This window comes from Barbus barbus (assembly GCF_936440315.1).
Source record: "Barbus barbus genome assembly, chromosome: 8".
Classification (NCBI taxonomy): domain Eukaryota; kingdom Metazoa; phylum Chordata; class Actinopteri; order Cypriniformes; family Cyprinidae; genus Barbus; species Barbus barbus.
Window position 1 is genome coordinate 21437221 of NC_136736.1, and position 26003 is coordinate 21463223.

A 26003-nucleotide genomic window follows, 5' to 3' on the forward strand; every position below is an offset into this window, starting at 1 on the left:
AACCTTTTTTAGTTTAAGACTCTTTCTTGTGTACCTTGGGAAATATGTTCTTGACATAGATGGGCAAGTCGCCATGGGAACTGCCAAATCCTCCTACAATACTGAAGCCAAGCCCAGCAGAGCCACGTTCAAGAGTGATAGTCTGGAACTGAGGAGAACTTAAACACACACAAAAGACAAATAGAATTTAACAATTTTTTTTTTTCCAGACACCCTTTTGGCAAACAGGGCAACAATTAATCTCTTCGTACAGTTAGAAAAACGAAAAAAGCAAGCCTAACACTTCTATTGAACAGGGTGTCTGAATAGTCTGGGTGCCCTGGAGGTGAAGTCCTTTATCAGAGCTTTAGTGAGTTGAATTCTGCTGACTCTAATGCCTCTACAAAACTGCACACGCAAACTGGCTCTGAAATATCCACAAGCAGGCGTTTCAGTAAAAATGTGCAATTTTAATATATATTTTATGGACTCACTGAAGGCAGCGTTGGTATAAAACGAGTAATAAATCTTAAATGAAAGCATAAATCAGGACCATCCTCAGCAGACTAGGAAAATAATTGACTAAAGTCCTGTATGATGTAACCTTCTTATTGGTTCCCACCCATACAAATTTTGTCCTGGACCTATGTATTATAGTGACAAAACATTTAACATAGAAAGTGTAAAAAAAAAATTAAAGCAAAAAATTACTTTCTAAAACATATGGAGTTCTATACATACAGTTGAAGTCGAAAGTTTACAGTACACCTTGCAGAAACCGCAAAATGTTCATTTAAAATAAGAGGGATCATACAAAATGCATGTTATTTTTTATTTAGGACTGACCTGAATAAGATATTTCACATAAAAGATGTTTACATATAGTCCACAAGAGAAAATAATAGTCGAATTTATGAAAAATGACCCTGTTCAAAAGTTTACATCCACTTGATTCTTAATATTGTGTTGTTACCTGAACGATCCAAAGCTGTGTTTTTTTTGTTTAGTGATAGTTGTTCAAGAATCCCTTGTTTGTCCTGAACAGTTAAACTGCCTGCTGTTCCTCAGAAAAATCCCTCCGGTCCCACAGATTCTCTGGTTTTCCAGAATGTTTGTGTATTTGAACCCTTTCCTACAATGACTGTATGATTCTGAGATGACATTAATTTTGAGTACCTCTGGTGGTTGTGGGTATTGTAATTCTCTGAGAGTCCAGGTGAGGAGTGAATTAAAGATGACCGATCTTTACTAGCTCCATCTGCACATCCACTTGGCATCACCTTTAATCAAACACACAGGGTGTGACATTCATGGAAAGATGAGCTCTGTGCATTTGCTACATGTCTGAAGATACACACCTGCAGTGTGACGGCTCCACTGCTGTTTCTCAGGAGAGTACTTGCCTCAGTAACTGAGAGGTGTTCAGTTGATGTACTGTTAATGCTGATGACCCTGGCACCCAGCTGAAAATTCAATTCAGAGTTGATTATTTTTGAGGGTGGTGGGAAGCAATTCCCATGAATGGAGTATTCATTTTGGTGTCCTGTGAGTGACATTCACTTTTTTTTTTTTTGTAGTAGGAACTAGATATGTTAGATAAACTAGTATCCAATAAAACAAATTTAAGTAGGAAATTTTCTGTATAAATTAAAATGGTCATTTTGGCCTGTTCCACCATGACCATCTTGACTATATACAAAAATATAAAATCATTAGATGTCATCAACTCAACACATTTTCCCAAAATTAGTTGTAATAAAAATGTTAAATTTTTATTATGAGCTAATTTAAAAATATATATATATTCTCAATTTTTACACAAATTTCAATGTTCACAGAATGCGGCTTGCTCAATCATTCAACCCTGTTACTCAAATCACTGTACAAAAATAAATAAAACATCCAAATACATATTTGTATTGTAATTTATTGGAAATATAGCTCTATAAATAACAGTCTTAATCTAGATAGTTTCTACTGAGTGACATTTCCATTAAGGCTAAATAAATGGAAAATGTTTATATACACTACCGTTCAAAGGTTTGGCATCAATAACATTATTTATTTAATATTTACATAAGTCTCTTATGCTCACCAAGTCTGTTTTTTAAAGTAAAAACTAATATTGTGAAATATGACCATTTTAAACAGCTGTTTTCTATTCTAATATATTTTAAAATGTAATTTTTTTTTAGGATTCTTTGACGCATAGAAAATTCAAAAGAATGACATAAGGGGTCATCAGATGCCCATTTTCCATAAGTTGATATGATTCTTTAGGGTCTTAATGAAAAGTCTATACCATTGAGAATTTTTAACCAAAGTATGTTAGTGTAAAACAACACCCTTTTTACCTTGTCAAAATCAGCTCTGTTTTCAGCAACCCGTTTTAGTGCATGTTCCTTTAAATGCTTCCGTGGGGTGACGAGCTGTTCTCATGAGACTGTTTACTTTAGCCGCAGAACTTGCTGACTACCACGTTATTAGGAAAGGCGATTTGCAAAGATCAGCGATTTGGCCCACCAAGTGTCACGCATTCTCATTGCCTCTACCTGCAGAAGTCCTGCGTGTGCTGCAGGTGTGGTCGGGTCCAGGTTGGAGATATAAATCACTGAATCTCCCTGTGTGCCTCTCGATCTCAACTCCACAGACTCAAATTCATGCTGGGACAGAATCACACCAACCTTACAGTTACTACTGGATCATACAGTTACTGCAGAAACATGCCTAATATTACTGCATATAAAAACAAACCTTCTGAACGGTGACAGTTCTGATGTCCACGTTTCCATCCACAGCTGTGCAAAAAGATGAAAACATTGACTCACTGGTGAATAGAACTGAATATTGAATAGTGAATAATTGTGTGATGTGACAGACACTCTTACAATCATCTGTGCTGAGAGAGGAGAGGAGAGGGACATCAAACTCGCCCACCTGCCATAACACGGATAAAACACAGACTCTCAAACACTAGATTGTGCACCGTCAAGATCTGAGATGAATCCCACTGAGACAAGTTGTGTTTGTGTGCTGTAAATATGTGTAGAGTATATCTCTATCATACACTACCATTCAAATGTTTAAGGTTTATAAGTTTTTTTTAAAGAAGTCTCACCAAGTGCTCATCAAGATTTGATTAAAATACAATAAACAGTATATTGTGAAATTTAACTACAATTTAAAATCACTATATTAGAATATATTTAAAATTTCTGTGATGGCAAAGCTGAATTTTCCAGTCTTCAGTGTCACATGATCCTTCAGAAATCATTTTAATATACTGATTTGTTGCTCAAGAAACATTTCATATTATTATCAATGTTAAAAACAGTTGTGCTGCTTTCATTTTTGTGCAAACTGATACATTTTTTTTCAGGATTCTATAAATAGTTCAAAAGCATTTATTTGAAAGAAATCTTTTGTAACAATAAATGTCTTCTTTATGCCTTAGTTTATTTTGATCAATTTAATGAATTTAATAATTTAATGATCAATTTTTGAACAGTAGTGGATCTAATATATAGCATAAAATATTAACCTCACAGTTTTTTTTTTTTTTAAAGAAATCATACTTTTCTTATATGCAGTTATAATAAGTGAAGTGTCAATCACTGAGCAATGGCTAAATTTGGCTTGTTATTTCCATTATTTTAGGAGTCATTCTATTTTCTTGCCAACAAGAGCATATTTTGAACCCTTTATAAAAATAATTTCCATGAATTATAATACATACATATTTATTGTTTTAGATCACGAAGTTCAAAAGGTACTGCATAACAGGAATGATCTACAGTAGTTGTACCGTATAAACTGTTTACCTGATCTCCATATGAGTAGTGTGATGAAGCTTTAAAACGTGCCACCTCCAACAGCACAGGCCCACTACAGCTCTACAGCACACACACACACACACACACACACACAGACAGAGAGGATCATAATTAGCCCTATTATGATTAAGAAGGAAATGCATCAATTATTATATTCCTAAGTGAAGTGTATTTGTGCGCACCTGCAGTAGTGCACTTGCATAGTCCTGTGACACAGCTCGGATATCCTCTCCATTCACAGACAAAATCTGGTCACCTAGCAACAGTCTTTCATCTAAGTCTGCAGCCCCTCCCCTTGTTATCTCAGACACAAAGATTCCAGTGTCCTTCCTGCAAGACACGCAGACAAATATGAATTCAGATGAATCACTGTGCAGTTCCGTAATGTAATTATATCCCTTTAGAATAACCCACCTTTTACCCACAATGCGAAGCCCCAGTCCCTGTCCTGTTTTGAGGTTCAGTTTCACACTGAAGAGGTCCCACATGTCTTCGGGTGTGTGGCTCTGGAGGGGGTGTGTGGAGGGGTTCTCTGTCACAGGGTCTCTGTAGATACACAATCGCACACGCTGCGGACTCAAGCGCAGGACGCTCAAGGCCTCTTCATGAGTGGCCATTCTCAGATCAATGCCGTTCACCTGGAGGAGATAACAATAATCATACTTAAGAGCCATTCAGAGAACCTTGGATAGGAAAAGATTACATTTTCCCCTTTTGAATATTCAGTTGAGTTTAATCTGCACTGTAGCTTGTTGAAGTCAGTCTAAGGCACAAGTTCAAAGTAATGATTGCTACTCTATGATTGGCTCATTGGAAGTTCTTTGTGAAGAGATCAATGAACTACATTCTATACAACTTCACTGGTAGTTCTGTACCTCTAGTATATGATCTCCTGCCCACAACCGACCATCTCTGTGTGCCGCACCATCCTTATTCACTTCATGAATCACTATTGCTCCCTGACAAAGAAGGAAATTTAGTTAAAGCATTTAAGTGAAAAGTTGAATTGAAAATTTGACAATCATTCTTTAATGACACCATGCATTCAAGCTGGGATGAACTTAAAAATAGTGCAGTATTTTTAATAACTTTTCTTTTCTTTTAAATGTTTCAAAATCCAAAAGCTTTGTTTATTTCCACATAAAAAAGCCCCAGGGAAAGAAAGAATATTGTTTTAACTCCCATTTTGATTTCTGGTGATTGCAACATGTTACTTCTATATTTATTTTTCATTCAAAGGAATATTTTATAAGCTTTATCAAGGGCATTTCTGGCCTTCTGTCGATTGCCACATCAAAAAATTATTTAGACCCATTCCTCAGTTCATTAAAATGAGCAAAACCAGGATGGTTTAGACAACTTTACAGAATAATTTACTAAATAATTAAATATTACAAAATAAAAAGAAACAAACTTTATATTTCTGGTTTTAAAACCCTTCTGTCAACATACCTCATTCACTTCCACTGTAAATGAGTTTTTGTGTTAGTTGAGATTATTTCCTGCACTAGTTGACAGCATCTCACAATTTAAATTATATTTGCTCTGTAATGTTTCTTTGAAGGGTAGTTCATGCAAAAAAAATCAAATTTAAATTAAAATTTTAGTCTGTTCTCCACACAAAGGTATATGGCTTCTGAAGTCACATGAACTACTTTATAGTAAATTCCTATGATAAAAGGAGACCTTGAATGCAATCAATATTGCTTTGGAATGCATAAATGCTTTGTCATTTTTTTTTCTCGCAATTCACCTATAAAGAAAAAAACTGCAAGAACATTCTGCTAATGACTTGAGTAAAAAATGAACTGATATTTTCATTTTTGGCTGATTATCACTACTACAGACAACATTGCTGTGGTATTTGATATTCAGATTTGCACTGAAGATGCTGTTTCAACACTGTGAAGTCTAATATGCTTAATTTATGATTTCTCACCAGTACTGTATTGCAGCCTCCTACTATGCTGAGGCCGAGCCCTGTGGTTCCCTTGCAGATATCAATGGTATTTATACAGCCAGGTATGATGGGACATGTTAGGGGGTCAGAGCTCACAGAACATTGGGTAAAGTAAGAAGAGCTGTGAGGCCCCGTGCAAGTGCTCTGATTGGCCGTGGAGCCACAGCGAATGCTCTCATCAGCTGATGACATGCCAGATGACGGAGGAGTACAGTGGCTGGGGGACGTGTGACTGGCAGGATGACAGGAGGGCTTATGATTGGATGTGGCATTGACTGGAGCAGGAAGACCAATGTTGAGGCTCTCTGAGGAGCGAGACGTCAGTTTATCCTCTCTGCTGATCCTTCCATCCTATCGACAAACAGAAACATGAGAATAAAAAGAATGAGAATGAAGCAGGTGGATATTTTTTTGTTGTGTTTTTGTCTAACATTGATTTGACAGATTTACCTGTGACAAAGCTAAATGTTGACCTTCTGTGATACTATTAATATGCATGGCAGGAGATACAACAGGACAGCTGTCCATCTAAACAGATAAAACTGTTATTAGATAACGCAAGTGACAGAAGATGTCCAGTAAAAAATAAATAATAAATGAAAATTCAACAAACTTGTCAGAAACATGCACTATATTATATAACTATGCAAATATATTGTAATGAACTTGTTCAGAATGCTTTTTCTGACAATGATTTGATTTGTTAATCAAGGATAACTATAATTATTGTGTCTTTTACTGTTTTAAGAAGTATTTTAGTTTATTTGTTTGTGTGTGTGTGCCTCCTCATTGCCTCCTTTACTGGTCCTGTAGTCATTTGATTCTGTGCAGCTTTATTCCTGATGAGAAAATGATATATGTGCATCAAAATAAGTAACACATACACACTATACATACACTATACATATAGTAGGATACAAAGTCTGAGACCTTTGTGAAAATGCTTGTAGTTTGATTTCAAGTTTCATAATACAGTGCATTTGATAAATAGTGCAGAATATCTTCCTTTGTTTTAAATATTTAAAAATCCAAAGTTGGTAACACTTTAGAACAGGGAACAGTTATTCACTATTAACTACGACTTTTCCCTCAATAAATTCCTTATTTGCTGCTTAATAATAGTTGGTAAGGTAGTTGTTACATTTAGGTATTGGGTAGGATTAGGGATGTAGTATAAGGTCATGTAGAATAAGGCATTAATATATGCTTAATTACTACTAATAAAATGGCTAATATTTTAGTTATATGCATGCTAATAAGCAACTAATTAAGAGACCCTAAAATAAAGTGTTACCCCGAAGTCTTTCTTATTTCTGCTGGTTTCAAAAAACTAATATAAATGAACCATGTATATGAAGAGTATATTAAAATGCATGTAGAAGACAGTTTGTGTTAATCTGCATTCACATGAAAATATCTCACCTTGTGAGCAGAATCCTGACTTTAGCTGGAGCATTGTTGATGATTGCTGATGCATTCTGGTGGCTGCGTCCATACAGCACTTGTCCATTTATCTTCAAAATACACATATAAACATGCTGAAGATTAACCCTTGACCTTAGATAAGACACATACTTCACTGCATTTAGCTCTTTTAGTTATATTGGGGAGACTGGGGGCAATTGTAACATACCATAATTGGGGGCAATTTCTACACACCATCTTTGGATATTAACTTTGTGTCTCAAATAAGAGGCTAATATTTTAAAAACAATACAAATTCCTTTTATTTCTTGTTAATAATACTGAATTATTTTCCTTCTAATACCTTTCACTCCTAAACGGGACTTATTCATTAAGCTGTCAAATGTGTATTTAATAATAATGATGTGTATTTAATTTGATAATGCATTTGATGTATTTAATATATTTGATAATTATATGAAAATTATTAGAATTATCTAAGATAAGATGAATAATTTTCACTATATATGTATTACTCAATATTTCTCTAAAAATATATTAATATTAGCAGATGAGCACAACATTTAATCTACTGTACACCAAAATAAAGGTGCTTCATGATGCCATAGAAGACCCTTTTAGTCTAAATGGTTCCATAAAGAACCTTTAACATCCGAAGAACCTTTCTGTTTCACAAATGTTTCTTTGTGGCGAAAGAAGGTTCTTCGGATTATAAAAAGGTAAGGAAGAGATGGTTCTTTAAAGAACCTTTGACTGAATGGTTCTTTGTGGAACCAAAAACGGTTCTTCTATGACATCGCTTGAAGAACCGTTTGAAGCACCTTTATTTTTAAGAGTGTAGTTTAATGACAAAATGTTATATTATATAAAATTATATCATATCATATTATTTTAATATGATTTAATTTTTTGCATGTTGCATTACTGTTGTTACAATCATTGTTATTACAATCAAATTTTGCATGGTGCAACCATTTGTCATTACTAAACAACAATCTACAGGAAAAAAGGCATCAAACTTTAGATACCAGAATAAAAAAATAAAAAAAATTCTCAAAATCAGAATTTGTTGAAATGACAACAATTCACCTGTTTTCGTGTTTCATCAGAAGTGACCTGCCCAATTCAATCTGAGCAGCTGAGTCCTTAACCATCTTCAAGAATTGGCTAATCTTCCATCTTTATTTGACCCTCTAATTCTAGCACTCTCTGTTCTAATTCTATTCTTCTTCTTTTTTTTTAATTTTCTTGTATTCTATTTGTTTTCTTTTTATTTATTACACAATTAACAAAAGCAAAAAAGGCCTCTAACACTAGCTTGCTTTCTTCTTTTTCTATTCTATCTGTTTTAAATTGATTTATTATATAATTAAAAAAACCTTGCTATGCGTACTGTGTTAAGCTAATAGCACTTGCATATCATTGCTCTTTTGATTGCTTCCATTGTCCTCATTTCTAAGTCGCTTTAGATAAAAGCGTCTACTAAATGTAAATTTAATGTAAACTGAATGGGTTTGCTTTCTAATTATAAACAACATATACAGCATAAAGGCTTGATTGCGCAAATGAAATGTTTCTGTTGGCCAGTCAAGAGTCCAGGAGGTTGTTCTCACCTCCAGTAGTTCATCTCCCACTCTGACCCGACCATCTGCCGCAGCGGCCCCGTCTGGTTTGATCTCTGACACGTACACACTCATTCTACCACGAGCTCCATCTCTGTTTCCTGACAAACACATTCCCAGTCCAGAGCTGTGTGAGTCACAGTCCAGATCAAACATGTGCAGCTCTCCAGGCAGACTGCCATACCTCTGCTGCATGCGGCCTGCTTACACACACATAAACATGTAAAAGCATCCAGATAAAACAATATAGACACATTAGCAGACATACTAATAGGGGCACTGACTTGTGATCTAATGAGAGCTAATGATATTTTTGATCCTCTAAGCTTGGTATGTATATTAAGTATGTTTTATTAAGTAAATATGTTTGATGTGTTTTCCTTGTTGGGAATGATTCACTGCTCCGCACAATGTAGGTGATTTGAGGTTTGACTGTCTTTAGGGGACATTTGGCCCCCTTTATGTAGGTGAAAGCTGAGCCACACACAGACACACTCAAACATACTCCAATAAGAGGCATGCTGCTGCTCGCTGTGATGATGTGAAGGCTCTTCTGGCAGGGGTGGTCTCTCTGGAACCCTCTGCACTCCATCTGTTTCTGTGTCGACTTGCCTAGAGGGCAGTTTCAGGAGGGGGGGAGCTAAATGTGGAGGCTTCCCCAACTTCCAGTCTTCTGTACGCTACAACAGCACCATAAAAAAAGTGATTATATTCTTCAGAAAAACACATTATTATATAAGTTCTCTTTTAAAATGTCTTTCATTTAATTTTACTGCTCAGCCTCAACAGTAATTGTACAACATGGCTGACAAAAATAAGTGTGCATAATTGGATTAATTAAATATGTGCCTCTAGTGTTAAATGATATAATATTAATAAAATAAAAGGACAGTTGAGAGTACTCAGAGTACACTTTCATGTTTGGTAACACTTTATTTTACAGTGTCCTTCTTATACATATTACATGTACTTACATTCATAATCAATTATGCATAATTACATGAAAGTAATCCTAAAACAAACCCTAATCCTAACCCTAACCATATAGTATGTACGTGTAGTTAATTAATATTTATGTTAAAATAAAGTGTAACCCTATGTTTCTTAATAAACCTTGTAATGATATCAAATTAAAAGTTTAAACTTTAAAGTCAAGTTTAAATAATGTTTTAATATCTTATGTGGGGCTTTAAAGAAGAAGTATCTTATTTTGGTGTTGACTAAGGCACATCTGAGGTACTTGATTATAATTTTAACTGGTCTATTATTCAATATTTCATTCAAAGTTAATGCATTTAATGCACTGCAACTACAACTTCATTATTACAAATGTGTAATTACAAATATATTTAAATACATGACATACACGTTTTAATAGAAATATCATTAAAGTAATAAAAGTATTGAAGTACTGTTTCAGTTTATCATAAATGCTGTACATTTGGCAGTATTTATTTTAAGCCCTGTTTTTAAAGGTATAAGTATGAGTACCTTCACAAGAGTAGTATTAAGTGTGGATGTGGAGCCTATAATATGTCATTTATATACATATATATTGGATTATTACTATGCAAACAAACATCACAGACCTTAAAGGGGATGGGACTGAAGGGGTAGGTTGGGGAGAGATTATTCGGGATCTCAGGTTCCTAAAGATGAGATAAGCATATACATAAAACACCTAAAAGACACTAATGATAAACACAGAAGGATAAGCAAAAACACACCTGATGATGTGGAGAATTTGATTTTGACACATTGTCAACTTCAGAGCAGTTGTCAGGAGCTGAAAACTGGACATAGAGAGGCAATAACTGTTTTATGTACTCATGTTTTGTCTTGTCTAGAGTATATTCTAGCACTGAGTATGAGTGTTTGTGAAGTGAGTATATGTGTGCATGTGTACAGTATGTGTGCTGTACCTGAGGACTCTGCACTAGTAGTTCTACTTTGTCTCCCGCTCTACGGATCGCCTCCACAGCTTCTTCATGAGTAAAATCACTCACATCGACACCTTGAACCTGCAAACACACACATTAAAAATCTAATGTGTGAAGTTATTTCTCCAGTCACTCATTACTTTCAACATACTTCAACTTTCATGTTAAGCAGTTTGCCCCAGATTTTCTTTAAACTAATCTTGTTATCTAGTTTATTTAGGTCAGAGTAGGAGTGATGCATTAGCTTATTATGACCAGCAGATGGAGATCATCAAACATTATCCAAATCCAATTACTGTTCATCAACACTAACTAGTCTCAGCCTCAGGCCTTCTAAAGTATATTTCACACAGAAATAGCAAGAGCAGATTGAAATCACCCATTCCAATCTGATTGTATTTTTTTTACGCACACACTTTTTTTACTCATGTTGTTTCAAACCTGCATGACTTTCTTCTGTGGGGCACAAAAGGGGATTTCTTTTTCAATATAATAAAAGTCATATGTGTGTGCTTCATTTAATGAATTTTAAATGAGAACTCGGGCTGTCAAGCATTTAAAAGGATGCTTCATTTACATTCATTAAATGAAGCAGAGTGGTCATAAAAATGATATCATTCTAAAATTCTTTACATTCTAAATCATAACAATTCTTTTTATTTTATTTTATTCTATTTTTTTCCTTCTTTTTTTTTGCGCTCCAAAAAGTCATACATACAGGTGTCATGATACGTGCAGAGAAATGAAGCGAGAACTCAAGTGCAGGGAAATGGTGGTTTAATTATAAAAGAAACAAAACAGAAACAAACTACCCCGAGGGGGAAAACAGAGCATGGCAGAAACAAGAATCAGGAAACACACACGACTGACCGTACACAACATGTAACAACGTGGCCGAACAGAACTGCAAACACCAGGAACATAAATAGGGACACAAACGAGCAGGAACAGGTGAATTCACTAAACCAATAACGAGATAACAAGAGGGCGGAGTTAGACAATCAACCGGGGAACACATGGAACAATCACAACACAAACCCATGTGCTCAGACAAGACAGTGACATCTGGTGGCCAACCAGGGCACACCCACAGAATACGTGACACTACCCCCCAACAAAGGAGCAGCTCCCAGATGCTCCACCTGCAACACTAAGAACACAAAAACATGAAAAATGAAAATACAAAATGTCAAGAAGGGAGGTGGGCAAGAGACAGATCAGGGGGAGGGATGGTGGGCCAGGCCCGTGCAGAGGCAGGGGGCCCGCAGACCAAGGCCGAGCAGGAGACCAGGACGGATCCGGAGGGACGGACCAGGGGGTTTCCGGCCCAACAGGAACCCCAGCGCACGGCCAGGGTGGGGCCGGAGGGACAAGCCAGGCAGTGACTTTAAGAACGGCCTCTGTGGCCGTGACAGGGCAGACAGTCAGTTCAGAAACGGCCTCTGTGGCCGTGACAGGGCAGGCAGTGAACTCAGGAACGGCCTCTGTGGCCGTGACAGGGCAGACAGTCAGTTCAGAAACGGCCTCTGTGGCCGTGACAGGGCAGGCAGTGAACTCAGGAACGGCCTCTGTGGCCGTGACAGGGCAGACAGTCAGTTCAGAAACGGCCTCTGTGGCCGTGACAGGGCAGGCAGTGAGCTCAGGGACGGTCTCTGGCAGGGTAAGGAGCTCGAGTGGAGCCTGCAGGGCGAGAAGTTCGGGTAGAGCCGGCAAGGCGAGGAGCTCGGGTGGCGCCGGCAGGGCAAGGCGCTCGGGTGGCGCCGGCAGGGCAAGGAGTCTGGGTGGCGCCGGCAGGGCAAGGCGCTCGGGTGGCGCCGGCAGGGCGAGGAGCACGGGTGGCGCCGGCAGGGCGAGGAGCACGGGTGGCGCCGGCAGGGCGAGGAGCACTGGTGGCTCTGGCACGACCTCCTGGCCAGCAGTGAGCTCCTGGGTAGCCTCCTGGCCTTGTGGGACGGAGAAGGCCTTCCTCCGCCTCTTCCTCCGTCTCCGGGAGCGGGGCGCCGCTGCGGCATCCTCGGCCACCACTAGGGGATTGAGAGCGGGCACCGCCGCCTCGGGAGCGCTGTGAGCGGGCACCGCCGCCTCGGGAGCGCTGTGAGCGGGCACCGCCGCCTCGGGAGCGCTGTGAGCGTGCACCGCCGCCTCGGGAGCGCTGTGAGCGGGCACGGCCGCCTCGGGAGCGCTGTGAGCGGGCACCGCCGCCTCGGGAGCGCTGTGAGCGGGCACCGCCGCCTCGGGAGCGCTGTGAGCGGGCACCGCCGCCTCGGGAGCGCTGTGAGCGGGCACCGCCGCCTCGGGAGCGCTGTGAGCGGGCACCGCGGCCTCGGGAGCGCTGTGAGCGGGCACGGCCGCCTCGGGAGCGCTGTGAGCGGGCCCCGCCGCCTCGGGAGCGCTGTGAGCGGGCACCGCCGCTTGGAGAAGCGTCAAAAACTCCACCAATTCCCCAAAAGTCAAGTGGTGTAACTCCCTCATCCACTCCTCATCGAGGGGCTCATCAAGGGCAAGGTTGAAGAAGTCCTTGAGAGCCACCTCGTTGTATCCCAAACCCTCTGCTGCCTCACAAAACATCCAGGCAAACATCCTGACGTCAGTGCCCCTCTGACGGAGAGAGTGCAGCGTCCTGACCTGGAGGATCCGTAAAAAAGTGGGGTTCCTCACGTTAGGGGCTGGAGGATGGGAAGAATCCATTCCCCGCTGAGTTCTCTGATGTCGGCCACGTTCTGTCATGATACGTGCAGAGAAATGAAGCGAGAACTCAAGTGCAGGGAAATGGTGGTTTAATTATAAAAGAAACAAAACAGAAACAAACTACCCCGAGGGGGAAAACAGAGCATGGCAGAAACAAGAATCAGGAAACACACACGACTGACCGTACACAACATGTAACAACGTGGCCGAACAGAACTGCAAACACCAGGAACATAAATAGGGACACAAACGAGCAGGAACAGGTGAATTCACTAAACCAATAACGAGATAACAAGAGGGCGGAGTTAGACAATCAACCGGGGAACACATGGAACAATCACAACACAAACCCATGTGCTCAGACAAGACAGTGACATCTGGTGGCCAACCAGGGCACACCCACAGAATACGTGACACTACCCCCCAACAAAGGAGCAGCTCCCAGATGCTCCACCTGCAACACTAAGAACACAAAAACATGAAAAATGAAAATACAAAATGTCAAGAAGGGAGGTGGGCAAGAGACAGATCAGGGGGAGGGATGGTGGGCCAGGCCCGTGCAGAGGCAGGGGGCCCGCAGACCAAGGCCGAGCAGGAGACCAGGACGGATCCGGAGGGACGGACCAGGGGGTTTCCGGCCCAACAGGAACCCCAGCGCACGGCCAGGGTGGGGCCGGAGGGACAAGCCAGGCAGTGACTTTAAGAACGGCCTCTGTGGCCGTGACAGGGCAGACAGTCAGTTCAGAAACGGCCTCTGTGGCCGTGACAGGGCAGGCAGTGAACTCAGGAACGGCCTCTGTGGCCGTGACAGGGCAGACAGTCAGTTCAGAAACGGCCTCTGTGGCCGTGACAGGGCAGGCAGTGAACTCAGGAACGGCCTCTGTGGCCGTGACAGGGCAGACAGTCAGTTCAGAAACGGCCTCTGTGGCCGTGACAGGGCAGGCAGTGAGCTCAGGGACGGTCTCTGGCAGGGTAAGGAGCTCGAGTGGAGCCTGCAGGGCGAGAAGTTCGGGTAGAGCCGGCAAGGCGAGGAGCTCGGGTGGCGCCGGCAGGGCAAGGCGCTCGGGTGGCGCCGGCAGGGCAAGGAGTCTGGGTGGCGCCGGCAGGGCAAGGCGCTCGGGTGGCGCCGGCAGGGCGAGGAGCACGGGTGGCGCCGGCAGGGCGAGGAGCACGGGTGGCGCCGGCAGGGCGAGGAGCACGGGTGGCGCCGGCAGGGCGAGGAGCACTGGTGGCTCTGGCACGACCTCCTGGCCAGCAGTGAGCTCCTGGGTAGCCTCCTGGCCTTGTGGGACGGAGAAGGCCTTCCTCCGCCTCTTCCTCCGTCTCCGGGAGCGGGGCGCCGCTGCGGCATCCTCGGCCACCACTAGGGGATTGAGAGCGGGCACCGCCGCCTCGGGAGCGCTGTGAGCGGGCACCGCCGCCTCGGGAGCGCTGTGAGCGTGCACCGCCGCCTCGGGAGCGCTGTGAGCGGGCACGGCCGCCTCGGGAGCGCTGTGAGCGGGCACCGCCGCCTCGGGAGCGCTGTGAGCGGGCACCGCCGCCTCGGGAGCGCTGTGAGCGGGCACCGCCGCCTCGGGAGCGCTGTGAGCGGGCACCGCCGCCTCGGGAGCGCTGTGAGCGGGCACCGCGGCCTCGGGAGCGCTGTGAGCGGGCACGGCCGCCTCGGGAGCGCTGTGAGCGGGCCCCGCCGCCTCGGGAGCGCTGTGAGCGGGCACCGCCGCTTGGAGAAGCGTCAAAAACTCCACCAATTCCCCAAAAGTCAAGTGGTGTAACTCCCTCATCCACTCCTCATCGAGGGGCTCATCAAGGGCAAGGTTGAAGAAGTCCTTGAGAGCCACCTCGTTGTATCCCAAACCCTCTGCTGCCTCACAAAACATCCAGGCAAACATCCTGACGTCAGTGCCCCTCTGACGGAGAGAGTGCAGCGTCCTGACCTGGAGGATCCGTAAAAAAGTGGGGTTCCTCACGTTAGGGGCTGGAGGATGGGAAGAATCCATTCCCCGCTGAGTTCTCTGATGTCGGCCACGTTCTGTCATGATACGTGCAGAGAAATGAAGCGAGAACTCAAGTGCAGGGAAATGGTGGTTTAATTATAAAAGAAACAAAACAGAAACAAACTACCCCGAGGGGGAAAACAGAGCATGGCAGAAACAAGAATCAGGAAACACACACGACTGACCGTACACAACATGTAACAACGTGGCCGAACAGAACTGCAAACACCAGGAACATAAATAGGGACACAAACGAGCAGGAACAGGTGAATTCACTAAACCAATAACGAGATAACAAGAGGGCGGAGTTAGACAATCAACCGGGGAACACATGGAACAATCACAACACAAACCCATGTGCTCAGACAAGACAGTGACATCTGGTGGCCAACCAGGGCACACCCACAGAATACGTGACAACAGGTTTGGAACAAGGGTGAGTTTCAATTTTTAAATCATGGGATTAGTTTTCGAGTTTTCACATCAAATCCTTATAGCAAGTAAACTAGATATTAATTATACTGCTTTACATACTTATTTGTGCATTGGGTAAAACTTTATTGATCAGTGCCCTTATTATATACGTTACATATACTTACTTTAGTAATGACAGTAAATTATGCATAATTACAAGCCACTAACCCTATTCCTGACCCTATAGTAAGTACATGTTAATTAATATTACTCAGTGTTTACCTGTGTAATTACACAGTAACAAGGACACTAAATAAGAAATGCTAGCACATTATTTTACAGCCCTGTTCCGCAGGTACATACAATGTACTTGCTATAGTACAATAACTGGGTAACAACTAGGTACTCTGAACCTACCCCTAACCCATGTAGTAACCTTATATTATCCAGTACTTTCTTAACCAGTACATTGTAAGTACAGGTAAGCGTACATAATATAAAATAAAGTGCAAACAAGGAAATAACTCATACTTTCATGATAATTTTGTATTTTTTGTGTTATTGGAATTTCAGACGGTGTCTAAGTGGGCAGTTGTTGGCTAGAGTAAGCAATAAAGAGCAATAGTTAAAGGCTACTATCTAATAAAAACTCACCTGAAGAATTCGGTCTCCTTCTTTCAAAGTGCTGTTGCATGCAGCTGGACTGTCCTCGGCAATGTATTTTACAAAGATGCCCCGTCTCATTTCTCCATTGCTCAGTCGACTGCCCATTCCACGACCCCCCACCACACTGAAGCCAAGACACGTGCCCCCAGCCCTGAATAATCTTACTCTAGGACAATAAACACAACCATCTCACCATTACACATCAACATACTAAAAGTGAACGTGTTTATGTTTTGTTAGTTTATGTGATACCTTCTAGGCTGACCCCAAGAACTACGATCCTTCCCATGCATCTCTTCTTCATCTTTTCGTCTGTCTTTTTCTCTCTCTCGTCTTTGTCCATTCTCACTCTGCAAGAACGGTCTTTCATTCGTCACCTTTTTGTCTCTTTCCAGTCTTTCATTGCTTTCTCTTTGTTTAATTTGATTGTGGTTATCTATTCCTTCATTCTCTTCTTCAGTTTGAGTCTTTCCGTTCACTTCTTTACCATCCACGGTACTTTGTTGTTCAGAAATGCATTCTCTAATACAAAGCAAACAAGCATTAGAACACCATCAGAAACAAGAAAACAAACAGACAAAAAGATTCTCTGTCTCCTTACAGGGGTTTAAAAGGCAGCTTTTGTGAGTGCTTGGGTTGGACAGTAGCTGTTCTGTGTATTTCTAGTTCCTCTTTTGATTGGGCATAGCTGGCTCTGTGCATGTCCAGGAAGGCAGCAGGCACATAAGTCACACTGATACAAAAACACACAAGAACAAGCAAAATGGGTTTGATTGAAGTTGTTCTGATGAAGAATCCAATTTCAACAACCAATGAAATGTGCTGCTGGCTAGAACACAACATTTTCTTCAATTTGTAAAAATTTTAATTAGTTTTAACAGACGAAATCTATAAAGATTGAAGTACTTATAAAGTCTAATTGAAAAATATTAAATAGTTAAACTAACACCCAAAAGTTTGGGGTCAGCAATTTTTTTTAAGACATACAGTGGGTAAAATAAGTAACCTATTGAACATGTCACCATTTTTCTCAGTAAACATATTTCTAAAGGTGCTTTTGACTTGAAATTGTCACCAGATGTCGGTAACAACCCAAATAATTCATACATACAAAGAAAACAAAACAAATAAGTTCAGAAATTAAGTTATGTGTAATAGAATGGAATGACACAGGGAAAAAGTATTGAAAAGATGAAGAAAGGGAGGTGCAAAAAGGCATGGAAAGCCAAGACAACAGCTAAAATCTATCAGTAATTAGAAAGTAATCCTGCCCCCAATCACCTGAATCCAATAGAAAATAAAAACTAAAGATCAGAGTTCATAGAAGAGGCCCACAGAAGCTTCAAGATTTGAAGACTGTGTGGAAGAACGGAGCAAAATCAAACCTGACCAATGCATGCGACTTGTTTCTCCATACAGGAGGCATCTTGAAGCTGTCATTACCAGCAAAGGCTTTTGGACAAATAATTAAATACATTTCAGTAGTTCAATACTTTTTCCCTGTGTCATTCCATTTTATTACACATAAAATCCTGAAAAAAGTATCACAGTTTCAAATATTTAGAAGCACATCTTGTTGTCGGTGCTGACAGAATCGTTGGTAGCGCGCCTAAAATTAAATGCAGCTATATATAGCGCGCCATTAAATGCAGCTATGCTTTGGGCGACCCGAGTTCGAGTCCCAGCTCGCAGTCCTTTCACTCTCTCTCCCACTTCGTTTCCTAATATATACTGTTCTGTCCTGATAGAAGTAAATTAAAAATAATTCTTAAAAAAAGAGGCACATGATTTCAACATCGTTAATATTAATAATAAGAAATGTTTCTTCAGCACCAAATCATCAATGTTTTCTGAAGGATCATGTGACACTGCAGACTAGAGTAATGGCTGCTGAAAATTCAGCTTTGCCATCACTAGTAGTAGTAAATTACATTTTATGTCAAATAAAAAACTGTTATTTTAAATTGTAATAATATTTCACAATAGTGCTGTTTTTATTGTATTTTTGATCAAATAAAGTAAGTGCACCCCGGTAAGCATGATAATCTTCTTTTATAAACATTTAAAAAAAAATTTACAACTCCAAACTTTCAGAATGAATTAATATATTTGTTTGCTTGTTTGTGCATATACAAATAAAAATAACACCACTTGTTTGATATACTATAATAAATTTTATTGCGAAAAGTTATTCTGCATTCATTTGCATTAAATTTATATAACAACAAGTCAGTGTTAGTTTCCCATTTAGATAAAGCTTGGTAAGTGTGCATGTGTGTGTGTGAGCACCTGAGATCAGGTCCGACTAGTGAATGTCTGCGTAGCATCCCTCTGGCTTGTGCATTGGTCAGGTTGGTGGTGGATTCTCCATTGATGGCAACAATTTCATCCCCCACTGCCAGTCTCCCGTCTTTACTGATCGACCCGCCATGAACCACAGAGCGGATTATCATGCCTGAGCCATCCCTTAAGGCACTCACTGTCATTCCTACACACACACACACAAACGTGTCATGTACATAGTCACCTGAGGTATGTACTTATTTTGTCACAAGTTGTCCTATGTATTTTTCATTTTATATTTTTGTTCATTACCTTTTACATCTTTGCTGTTTATTAATTGTTTTACTGTGTGCCTTAAGGTCTCATCAAGCACCCCATACAATCTTAAAAATAAAGGTGCTTAAAAGGTTCTTCACAGTGATGCCATAGAATAATTATTTTTGGTTCCACAAAGAACCATTCAGTCAAAAGTTTTTTAAAGAACCATCTGAAGAACATTCTTTCGTTACAAAGAACCTTCTGTGAAACAGAAAGGTTCTTAAGATGTTAAAGGTTCTTTATGGAACCATTTAGACAAAAAAGGTTATTCTATGGCATCGTGAAACACTTACATTTTTAAGAGTGTATAGTGTGAAAGGACCAGCATGAGTTAAATAAACTGTATCTTTTTTTTCTTGCATAATAAAAGTGGAAATGTTCAACTGCTATGTTTGTAGCCGAGACTATAAGGTGTGTCCTGTACAGAAACAGGCTTTCAAAAATAAACCTAAACTGACAAATATTCACTGCAGTAAAAAGTGTGACAGCTAGCCCCAGGCTCTCCCAACAGTGAATATTTTAAGTGTATATATACATTTAGTCATTTTTATTTAAACAAGATCCTCGTAACCAACTCGTGAAGTCGTGGCCTACTGGTTAGAGAGTTGGACTTGTAACCCAAAGGTTGTGAGTTTGAGTCTCGGGCCGGCAGGATTGTAGGTGGGGGGAGTGAATGTACAGCGCTCTCTCCACCCTCAATACCACGGCTGAGGTGCCCTTGAGCAAGGCACCGAACCCCCAACTGCTCCCATAAATGGCTGTTCACGTTGTGTGTGTGTGTTCACTGCTGTGTGTGTGCACTTTGGATGGGTTAAATGCAGAGCACGAATTCCGAGTATGGGTCACCATACTTGGCTGCATGTCAAGTCACTTTCTTTCTTTCTTTCTTTCTTTCTTTCTTTCTTTCTTTCTTTCTTTCTTTCTTTCTTTCTTTCTTTCTTTCTTTCTTTCTTTCTTTCTTTCCTTCTTTCTCATGTGTGTGTTAAAGTGTGGGTGTGACCAGCTCAACAATGGAAGTTTAACCACATCAGACATTTCTTTAAAACTACAAATGGAATATCATTATTCGCTAATTGTCAGTTCCATACCCTGCAAACCCCTTAACTGTCTGTCTTATCCATTCAAACTCTCTTATTCAAAGCAAATGTAAGATTATTTCTTACATGACAATGAAAGTGTCAGCGTACCATGTAGAGCCAGTGCATTTGAGGGGGTCTTAATACCCCTCACTCACCTTTATGGCATATAAAGTGTTGGCTTTGACTCATGTTGTATTAAAATCACAGCGTGTGCCTTCAACAATTTATTTTACGAGTATTAAATTGAGCTAATGAGCTTCAAACAGTGTCGCTGACTTCATTGTGGGTGTAAAGTGACTGGTTGGTCTAAATTGCTCTAAATTTGAAGCATGCACCATGCAAGCCTATATTAAATATAATATGCAGTTGATATATTTTATATATATTAGGAGTCCATGCAGAGAGAAAACACATGCAATATGAACACACATGAGAGCTAACAAGCAAGGAAACACACACCAATGATGGAGACAACACTATGGTCGTAAAGAATTTGAGATTCATCGATTTTTAAGTTTTTATTTTCAATTTGAACATTCATTTATCAGATTTCTTGTCTGAACAATCAAATTACAGTACAATCATAGTGCGCTAGTTACAGAAGTGCACATTTGACCATATAAAGCACAGCACAGGACAGAGATGACACAAGAGAACACCAAAACAAAAGACACACAACACATCACGATTTATCATCTCTATTCCTTCATCCAACATAAATAACTGACTGTGTCAAGTTAATAAAAAAATCAAGATGAAATGGGATGCTGAATTAAATAATACTCATGCAGAGCATTGTGTCAAATTGATGAATATTCATTGGAATAAATACTTCATCAAAAAGAGAGAAAAATAGAAAGATCAACTTTTAATGGAAACCACGACTTTTATATTCTTCACTGAGCCTTATGATTTTGCCAATGAGATGGTGTAGTTGCATAGATACACTGCAGGGCTTAACAATTACGATGGCCTGAGGCCAGAGTTAGATCTTCGGGGCAGTTGACAGGAATATCATTTACCCAATTCGGTAATGTATTCTGTGATGTATTCATTCCTGCAAATTATGATTATGAAATACATCCACAGTGTAAAGTAGCTGACATAAATAAAGCTTTGTCAAACTTGCGAGTGATTTGTAAAAATCTAAGTCATTAAGAATGGGGTAAATATTTCAAACGAACCATGTATGCCATCATTTTCACTTGTGTTTATGAATTTATAGGTTTTAATGGAGTTGTAATGGTTGTAAAAATTCCAGCTATTATTGCTTGAAAATATAATAATTAATTATAATCAGATCAACAATTAAACATATACTATTTACTATTAATACTATTTTTTTTTTTTTAGATGAACATAAACGTAATACTGTTAAACTTAACTTTTAATAGTTTGGGGTCAGTAAGATTATTTGATGTTTTTGAAAAGTGTCTTTCGCACACTAAGATGCATTTATTTTGGTCACAAACAGTAAAACATGTAATACTGTGAAATATTATAGCAATTTGAAATAACTGTTTTCTATTTGAATATATTTTAAAATGTAATTTATTTTTGTGAATCATTCTAATACGCTGATTTGATGCTCTAGAAACATTTCTTATTATTAGCATTGTTGGAAAAAATGGTGTTGCTTTATGTATGTATGTATTAATTAATTTATTTAGTTGAAACCATTCTACATATTTGTCAGGATTCTTTGATAAATAGAAAGTTCAAAAGAAAGGCATTTATTTTTACAATTATTATAATTTTTTTGGAAAATACTGGGAAATACTGAAAACAGTGTGTAGGGCAAGTTCAAATCAGAAGTACTAGCCTGACAGGGCCAGCAAAAAAAAAAAACTTTTTGGTTGAGCCCTGCGATGCATCATGTACAGTACAGCTTGACTTGACTGAAAACATCAGAGAAAAACATATATTCTAAGAAATCACAACTCTTTTAAAAAACATGCATACAAACTAAAGTACATGCTAGTTAGCAAAAAGTTGTAAAACATCATATCATGTACTAATACAAAACTTTACATCCTTACGTAATATATTGCATGTGTACAACATCTATACACACATACAGACACACGTTACAGGTCTCTCACAGAATTCACCTCTCTGTGAAACACACTGAGGAGGTATAAGAAGACAGATAGGAAGAGTGTAATGAACAGGGTTAACATACCCAGACTGGAGTTTCCCCTGACTATAGTTATGGTTCTCTCATAGCCACTTGAGGGGATGGAGATGTGTTTAGCATCAGCCTCCATCTTGCTGTTCTGAGAATGGGAATTTGTCTAGAACACAAACAGAGAAAGCATCAGGCATCTTTACTCAGTGAAACTGCCTATTTTCTTCGCATATGCAGTAAATGGAAAGCAAAAAGATCTCTAGAGCTGCTAAGAGCCCTTTTAAACATCTGTCCTGCAGCAATGCTTCATTTCCGGTGCTGAAAGTGTTTATTTAGTACACAGGCATCCAGTTCTCCAGAGAGATCCCAGGCGAGTCGGTGCCAGTGAATGTGTGACTGAATGACATTCATAGCAACAAGAACAATCCTCTGATGAGCAATTTCTTGCACTTTTTTTAAGTTGTCAACAGATGATGTCAGATACAGTCCTTGCTGTCAAGACAAGAAATACAGTTTTCTAATGTTCACTAACTTCTTCCGAATCCTGACAAAATGTATCAAACCCAGAACATAGCTATAGGGTCCAAAATAGCCACTTGCCAAAGGCCAAACAGAAGTAAGAATGCATTTTTTTTTTTTATTATTTTCAACATTTAAACATAAGTCTCCTATGCTCACTAGGGCTGCAATAACTTGATCAAATACAGTAAAAGAAAACATTTATTATTGCTTAAAATTGTAATAAATTATTAAATAAGTTATCAAATAGTTATCCGGTCTTCAGTGTCACGTGATACTTCAGAAATCATTCTAATATGCTGATTTGATGCTCAGGAAACATTTCTTATTATCATGCTGAACTGTTGTGCTGCTTAATATTTTTGAGGAACGTGATACTTTTTTCAGGAATCTTTGATGAATAGAAGGAACGGCATTTGTTTCAAATATCAATATTTTGTAACATTATAAACATCTTTACTGATGTGACTTTAATGCATGCTTGCATATTAAAGTATAAAATAAAATCTAAAGTGAAACAAAAACACACAAAAAAACACAATTACTGACACCCAAACTTTTGAATGGTAGTGTACATTAGAATATAAATTGTCAGAATATGATAACAAAATACAAAAAGATTACATCCATTAACATTAGTTAGGTTTCATGAAATAACAATTAACAACAGGTTTTGTACAACCTTTATTAATCTAGGTTAATGCTGTTCTATAAATATACTACTGTTCATTTCTAATTCATGTTTGTTCATTAAACATTAATTTATACAAATTAAAATGTAAAAAATAAATATTAGTATATGTAGAAATGAACATTAGCCCAGATGATCAAATCTCATAAAAGCGTTATGTTAGCTTATGAAACTTACTGTAAAGTGTTCCCTAGAATAATGATAGTTTATTACAAGTATTACACATATTCTAAAAAGTTTTTAGTTTATGCACATTTTATCCCCTCCAGATTTTCATGTGATGACACATAAGTGTAATACCTGCAGTGTTTGTCACCAATATGCAAGAAACAGGCAGATAAAAAAATACTGCAAAATACATAATGCTACGTACAATTTGGTCACCATGGGCAGATAAGGCAAAAAAGTTAATAATGCACAACAATACCGTCAATAACAAAACGTTTAAATGTGTTCTCAACAAGCCATCCAAATGAACGAGTGCTTTACACACTTGCGGTCTGGAGTAAACCAAAACCCTCATGTGAATAAGAGATGATGTCACGCAAATCCTGTCAACAAATATCCTCAACAGTTAAACCCCGGCAGCTAGAATGACCACACTGAATTAGGTCAGTGGAAAAAAAACACTTTCTCTTTTGCCAACTAACTGCTTGAGTGTAACTAGCCCAAAACAACCACTGTTTACAAAATCAACTGTTGTAGGAACCCACAAAAGTATATCATTTTGAAGTAGGAAATCTAAACTTTACACTGTGCTCTAAACAACCAACCAATCTACCGAGTTTAAGCTTGAAAAACAAATGTCAAGAGTCAGTGAAAAGAGGTTGGTTCATGTAGCTTAGATGTTACTCCACCACAGCACTGTTACAAAACAGATCACATAAGTATTAAAGCAGGTAAAGCAATGTGTAGCCTACTGTACCTGCAAAGTGGCGTGCTGGTTGTTATGTTCTAAATGGAAGTTGCCTGTTACATCAGCTCCTGTGTCCTGAGTGTCATTTTCCTGTCAATGACAAAGCTGTATTAAATCTCCTACTCAGGAATCTTGTCCCACTCCTCTCTTTATCTGGACAATCACATATGCACTCGATAGACTTTTAACTTTGCAAAGAAAAAGAAAAAACTAGTTCCCAGCACTAGCTAAACCCAATTTCAGAGTCGAGGGACACAAACGCACCACTTGTTTTAGGAGGCTGGTGTTAGAATTCAAGAGACATCAATTATTGAAAGATTCCAGTAACCAGAGACTCATGAGCCACAGTTACTGAGACCCAGTTCACAACAAAGACCACCATCAGACTAAAGTAGATCTCCAATAACAATACTAAATGACAGAATATACATGATGACAGAGGCAACATGAGGAGATATCATTCTAAACAAATAAGAAAATGTTCAATACACAGTGTGCCATGAGCATCTTGATTTTTTCCAAACTAAACTAATATACAACACTATTTTAATTGTTTGCTATCAATGTCCAGCAGCGCATTGTAGTATTGTACTGTAGGAAAATTCTGTCATTTTTGTTTTTATTTTCTTGAAAAATGAAATCACCATTCATTCTATGAGGTGATAATGATGGAAAAGATAACTTAAAAATTTTAAGAATAAAATGGCCAAATCATTTGTCTTGTTGATGGGAATTTCATAGCTAACATTTAACTGTATTTCTATCATGACAACTCTCTGAAGATTTAGCATGGTAATGGATATGACAATGTTAATTATTTAGTCTTGGCGGAATAGATCTGCTACACTGCTGCTGAATTGCTGCTGCTGCAAAGTAAGTACAGGAACTTGCTACTGCCAATACATAGGCCGATACATATGTTGTGAGTATTTAAGACATACTGCTGCTGCACAAATAGCATACATAATAACGGTAGCAGATCTATACAGGTGGAGCTGGGGAAGGTGAAGCAGAGCCCTGCACGGGCCTCCAATTTAGGCCCTAGCCCGGCCCTGGCCCGAGACGCTCAGGCCCTAGCCCTGTCCACGTCTGACAGTTTATCAGAATTACCAGCCGAGTCCAACCCGAGCCCGTCTTTATTCCCCCTTCTCCTAAAACAGTTTATACTACTGTTTCGGCTATTAAAATAGTTCAGTTTTGTGTGTAATGGCAAAATTATTATATTTCGTTTTGTTTTTTTATTAAGTTAATTTAGAAAAATGTTTGGAGCATTTTTGTTCATTAAATAGCCTATAAGTTTTTGTTTTTTTAAAGTAACGACAAAGCGGCCAGCGGCATGAACTGATCATAGCCTATGTTTGATAAATTTAGCCTTCTCATATCATCACGACTTGCCTAAAATAATATCTATAGATATACTAAAACAGTTCAAGTATATAACAATGTTTAAACGTTAAACCTGCGCTATAATAATAATGTGCGCAGCGCGCTCTGCAGGACATGGAGGCACCAGCGCAAACACTTGGATTGTTTTCAGTGGAAACAAAT

The 26003-nt window shown here is 39.4% G+C and overlaps 1 protein-coding gene across 1 annotated transcript in view; it reads right to left on the reverse strand.

Moving 5' to 3' along the window:
- Positions 1 to 26003, reverse strand: part of LOC306874160 (multiple PDZ domain protein-like) — a 45436-nt gene that overhangs the window by 446 nt on the left and 18987 nt on the right. Inside the window, exons 18-42 of the mRNA XM_079423985.1 lie at positions 24465 to 24545; positions 22384 to 22495; positions 18811 to 19009; positions 17123 to 17254; positions 16774 to 17043; positions 16510 to 16687; positions 10742 to 10840; positions 10547 to 10612; positions 10409 to 10468; positions 9325 to 9499; positions 8811 to 9019; positions 7195 to 7286; positions 6566 to 6611; positions 6223 to 6300; positions 5752 to 6123; positions 4688 to 4771; positions 4227 to 4450; positions 3995 to 4142; positions 3801 to 3872; positions 2868 to 2916; positions 2734 to 2777; positions 2532 to 2642; positions 1338 to 1442; positions 1156 to 1259; positions 35 to 158 (exon numbers count right to left, since the gene is read on the reverse strand). Of these exons, the coding sequence (XP_079280111.1) occupies positions 35 to 158; positions 1156 to 1259; positions 1338 to 1442; positions 2532 to 2642; positions 2734 to 2777; positions 2868 to 2916; positions 3801 to 3872; positions 3995 to 4142; positions 4227 to 4450; positions 4688 to 4771; positions 5752 to 6123; positions 6223 to 6300; positions 6566 to 6611; positions 7195 to 7286; positions 8811 to 9019; positions 9325 to 9499; positions 10409 to 10468; positions 10547 to 10612; positions 10742 to 10840; positions 16510 to 16687; positions 16774 to 17043; positions 17123 to 17254; positions 18811 to 19009; positions 22384 to 22495; positions 24465 to 24545 (3234 nt within the window). The remainder of the gene's footprint in view (positions 1 to 34; positions 159 to 1155; positions 1260 to 1337; positions 1443 to 2531; positions 2643 to 2733; positions 2778 to 2867; positions 2917 to 3800; positions 3873 to 3994; positions 4143 to 4226; positions 4451 to 4687; positions 4772 to 5751; positions 6124 to 6222; positions 6301 to 6565; positions 6612 to 7194; positions 7287 to 8810; positions 9020 to 9324; positions 9500 to 10408; positions 10469 to 10546; positions 10613 to 10741; positions 10841 to 16509; positions 16688 to 16773; positions 17044 to 17122; positions 17255 to 18810; positions 19010 to 22383; positions 22496 to 24464; positions 24546 to 26003) is intronic.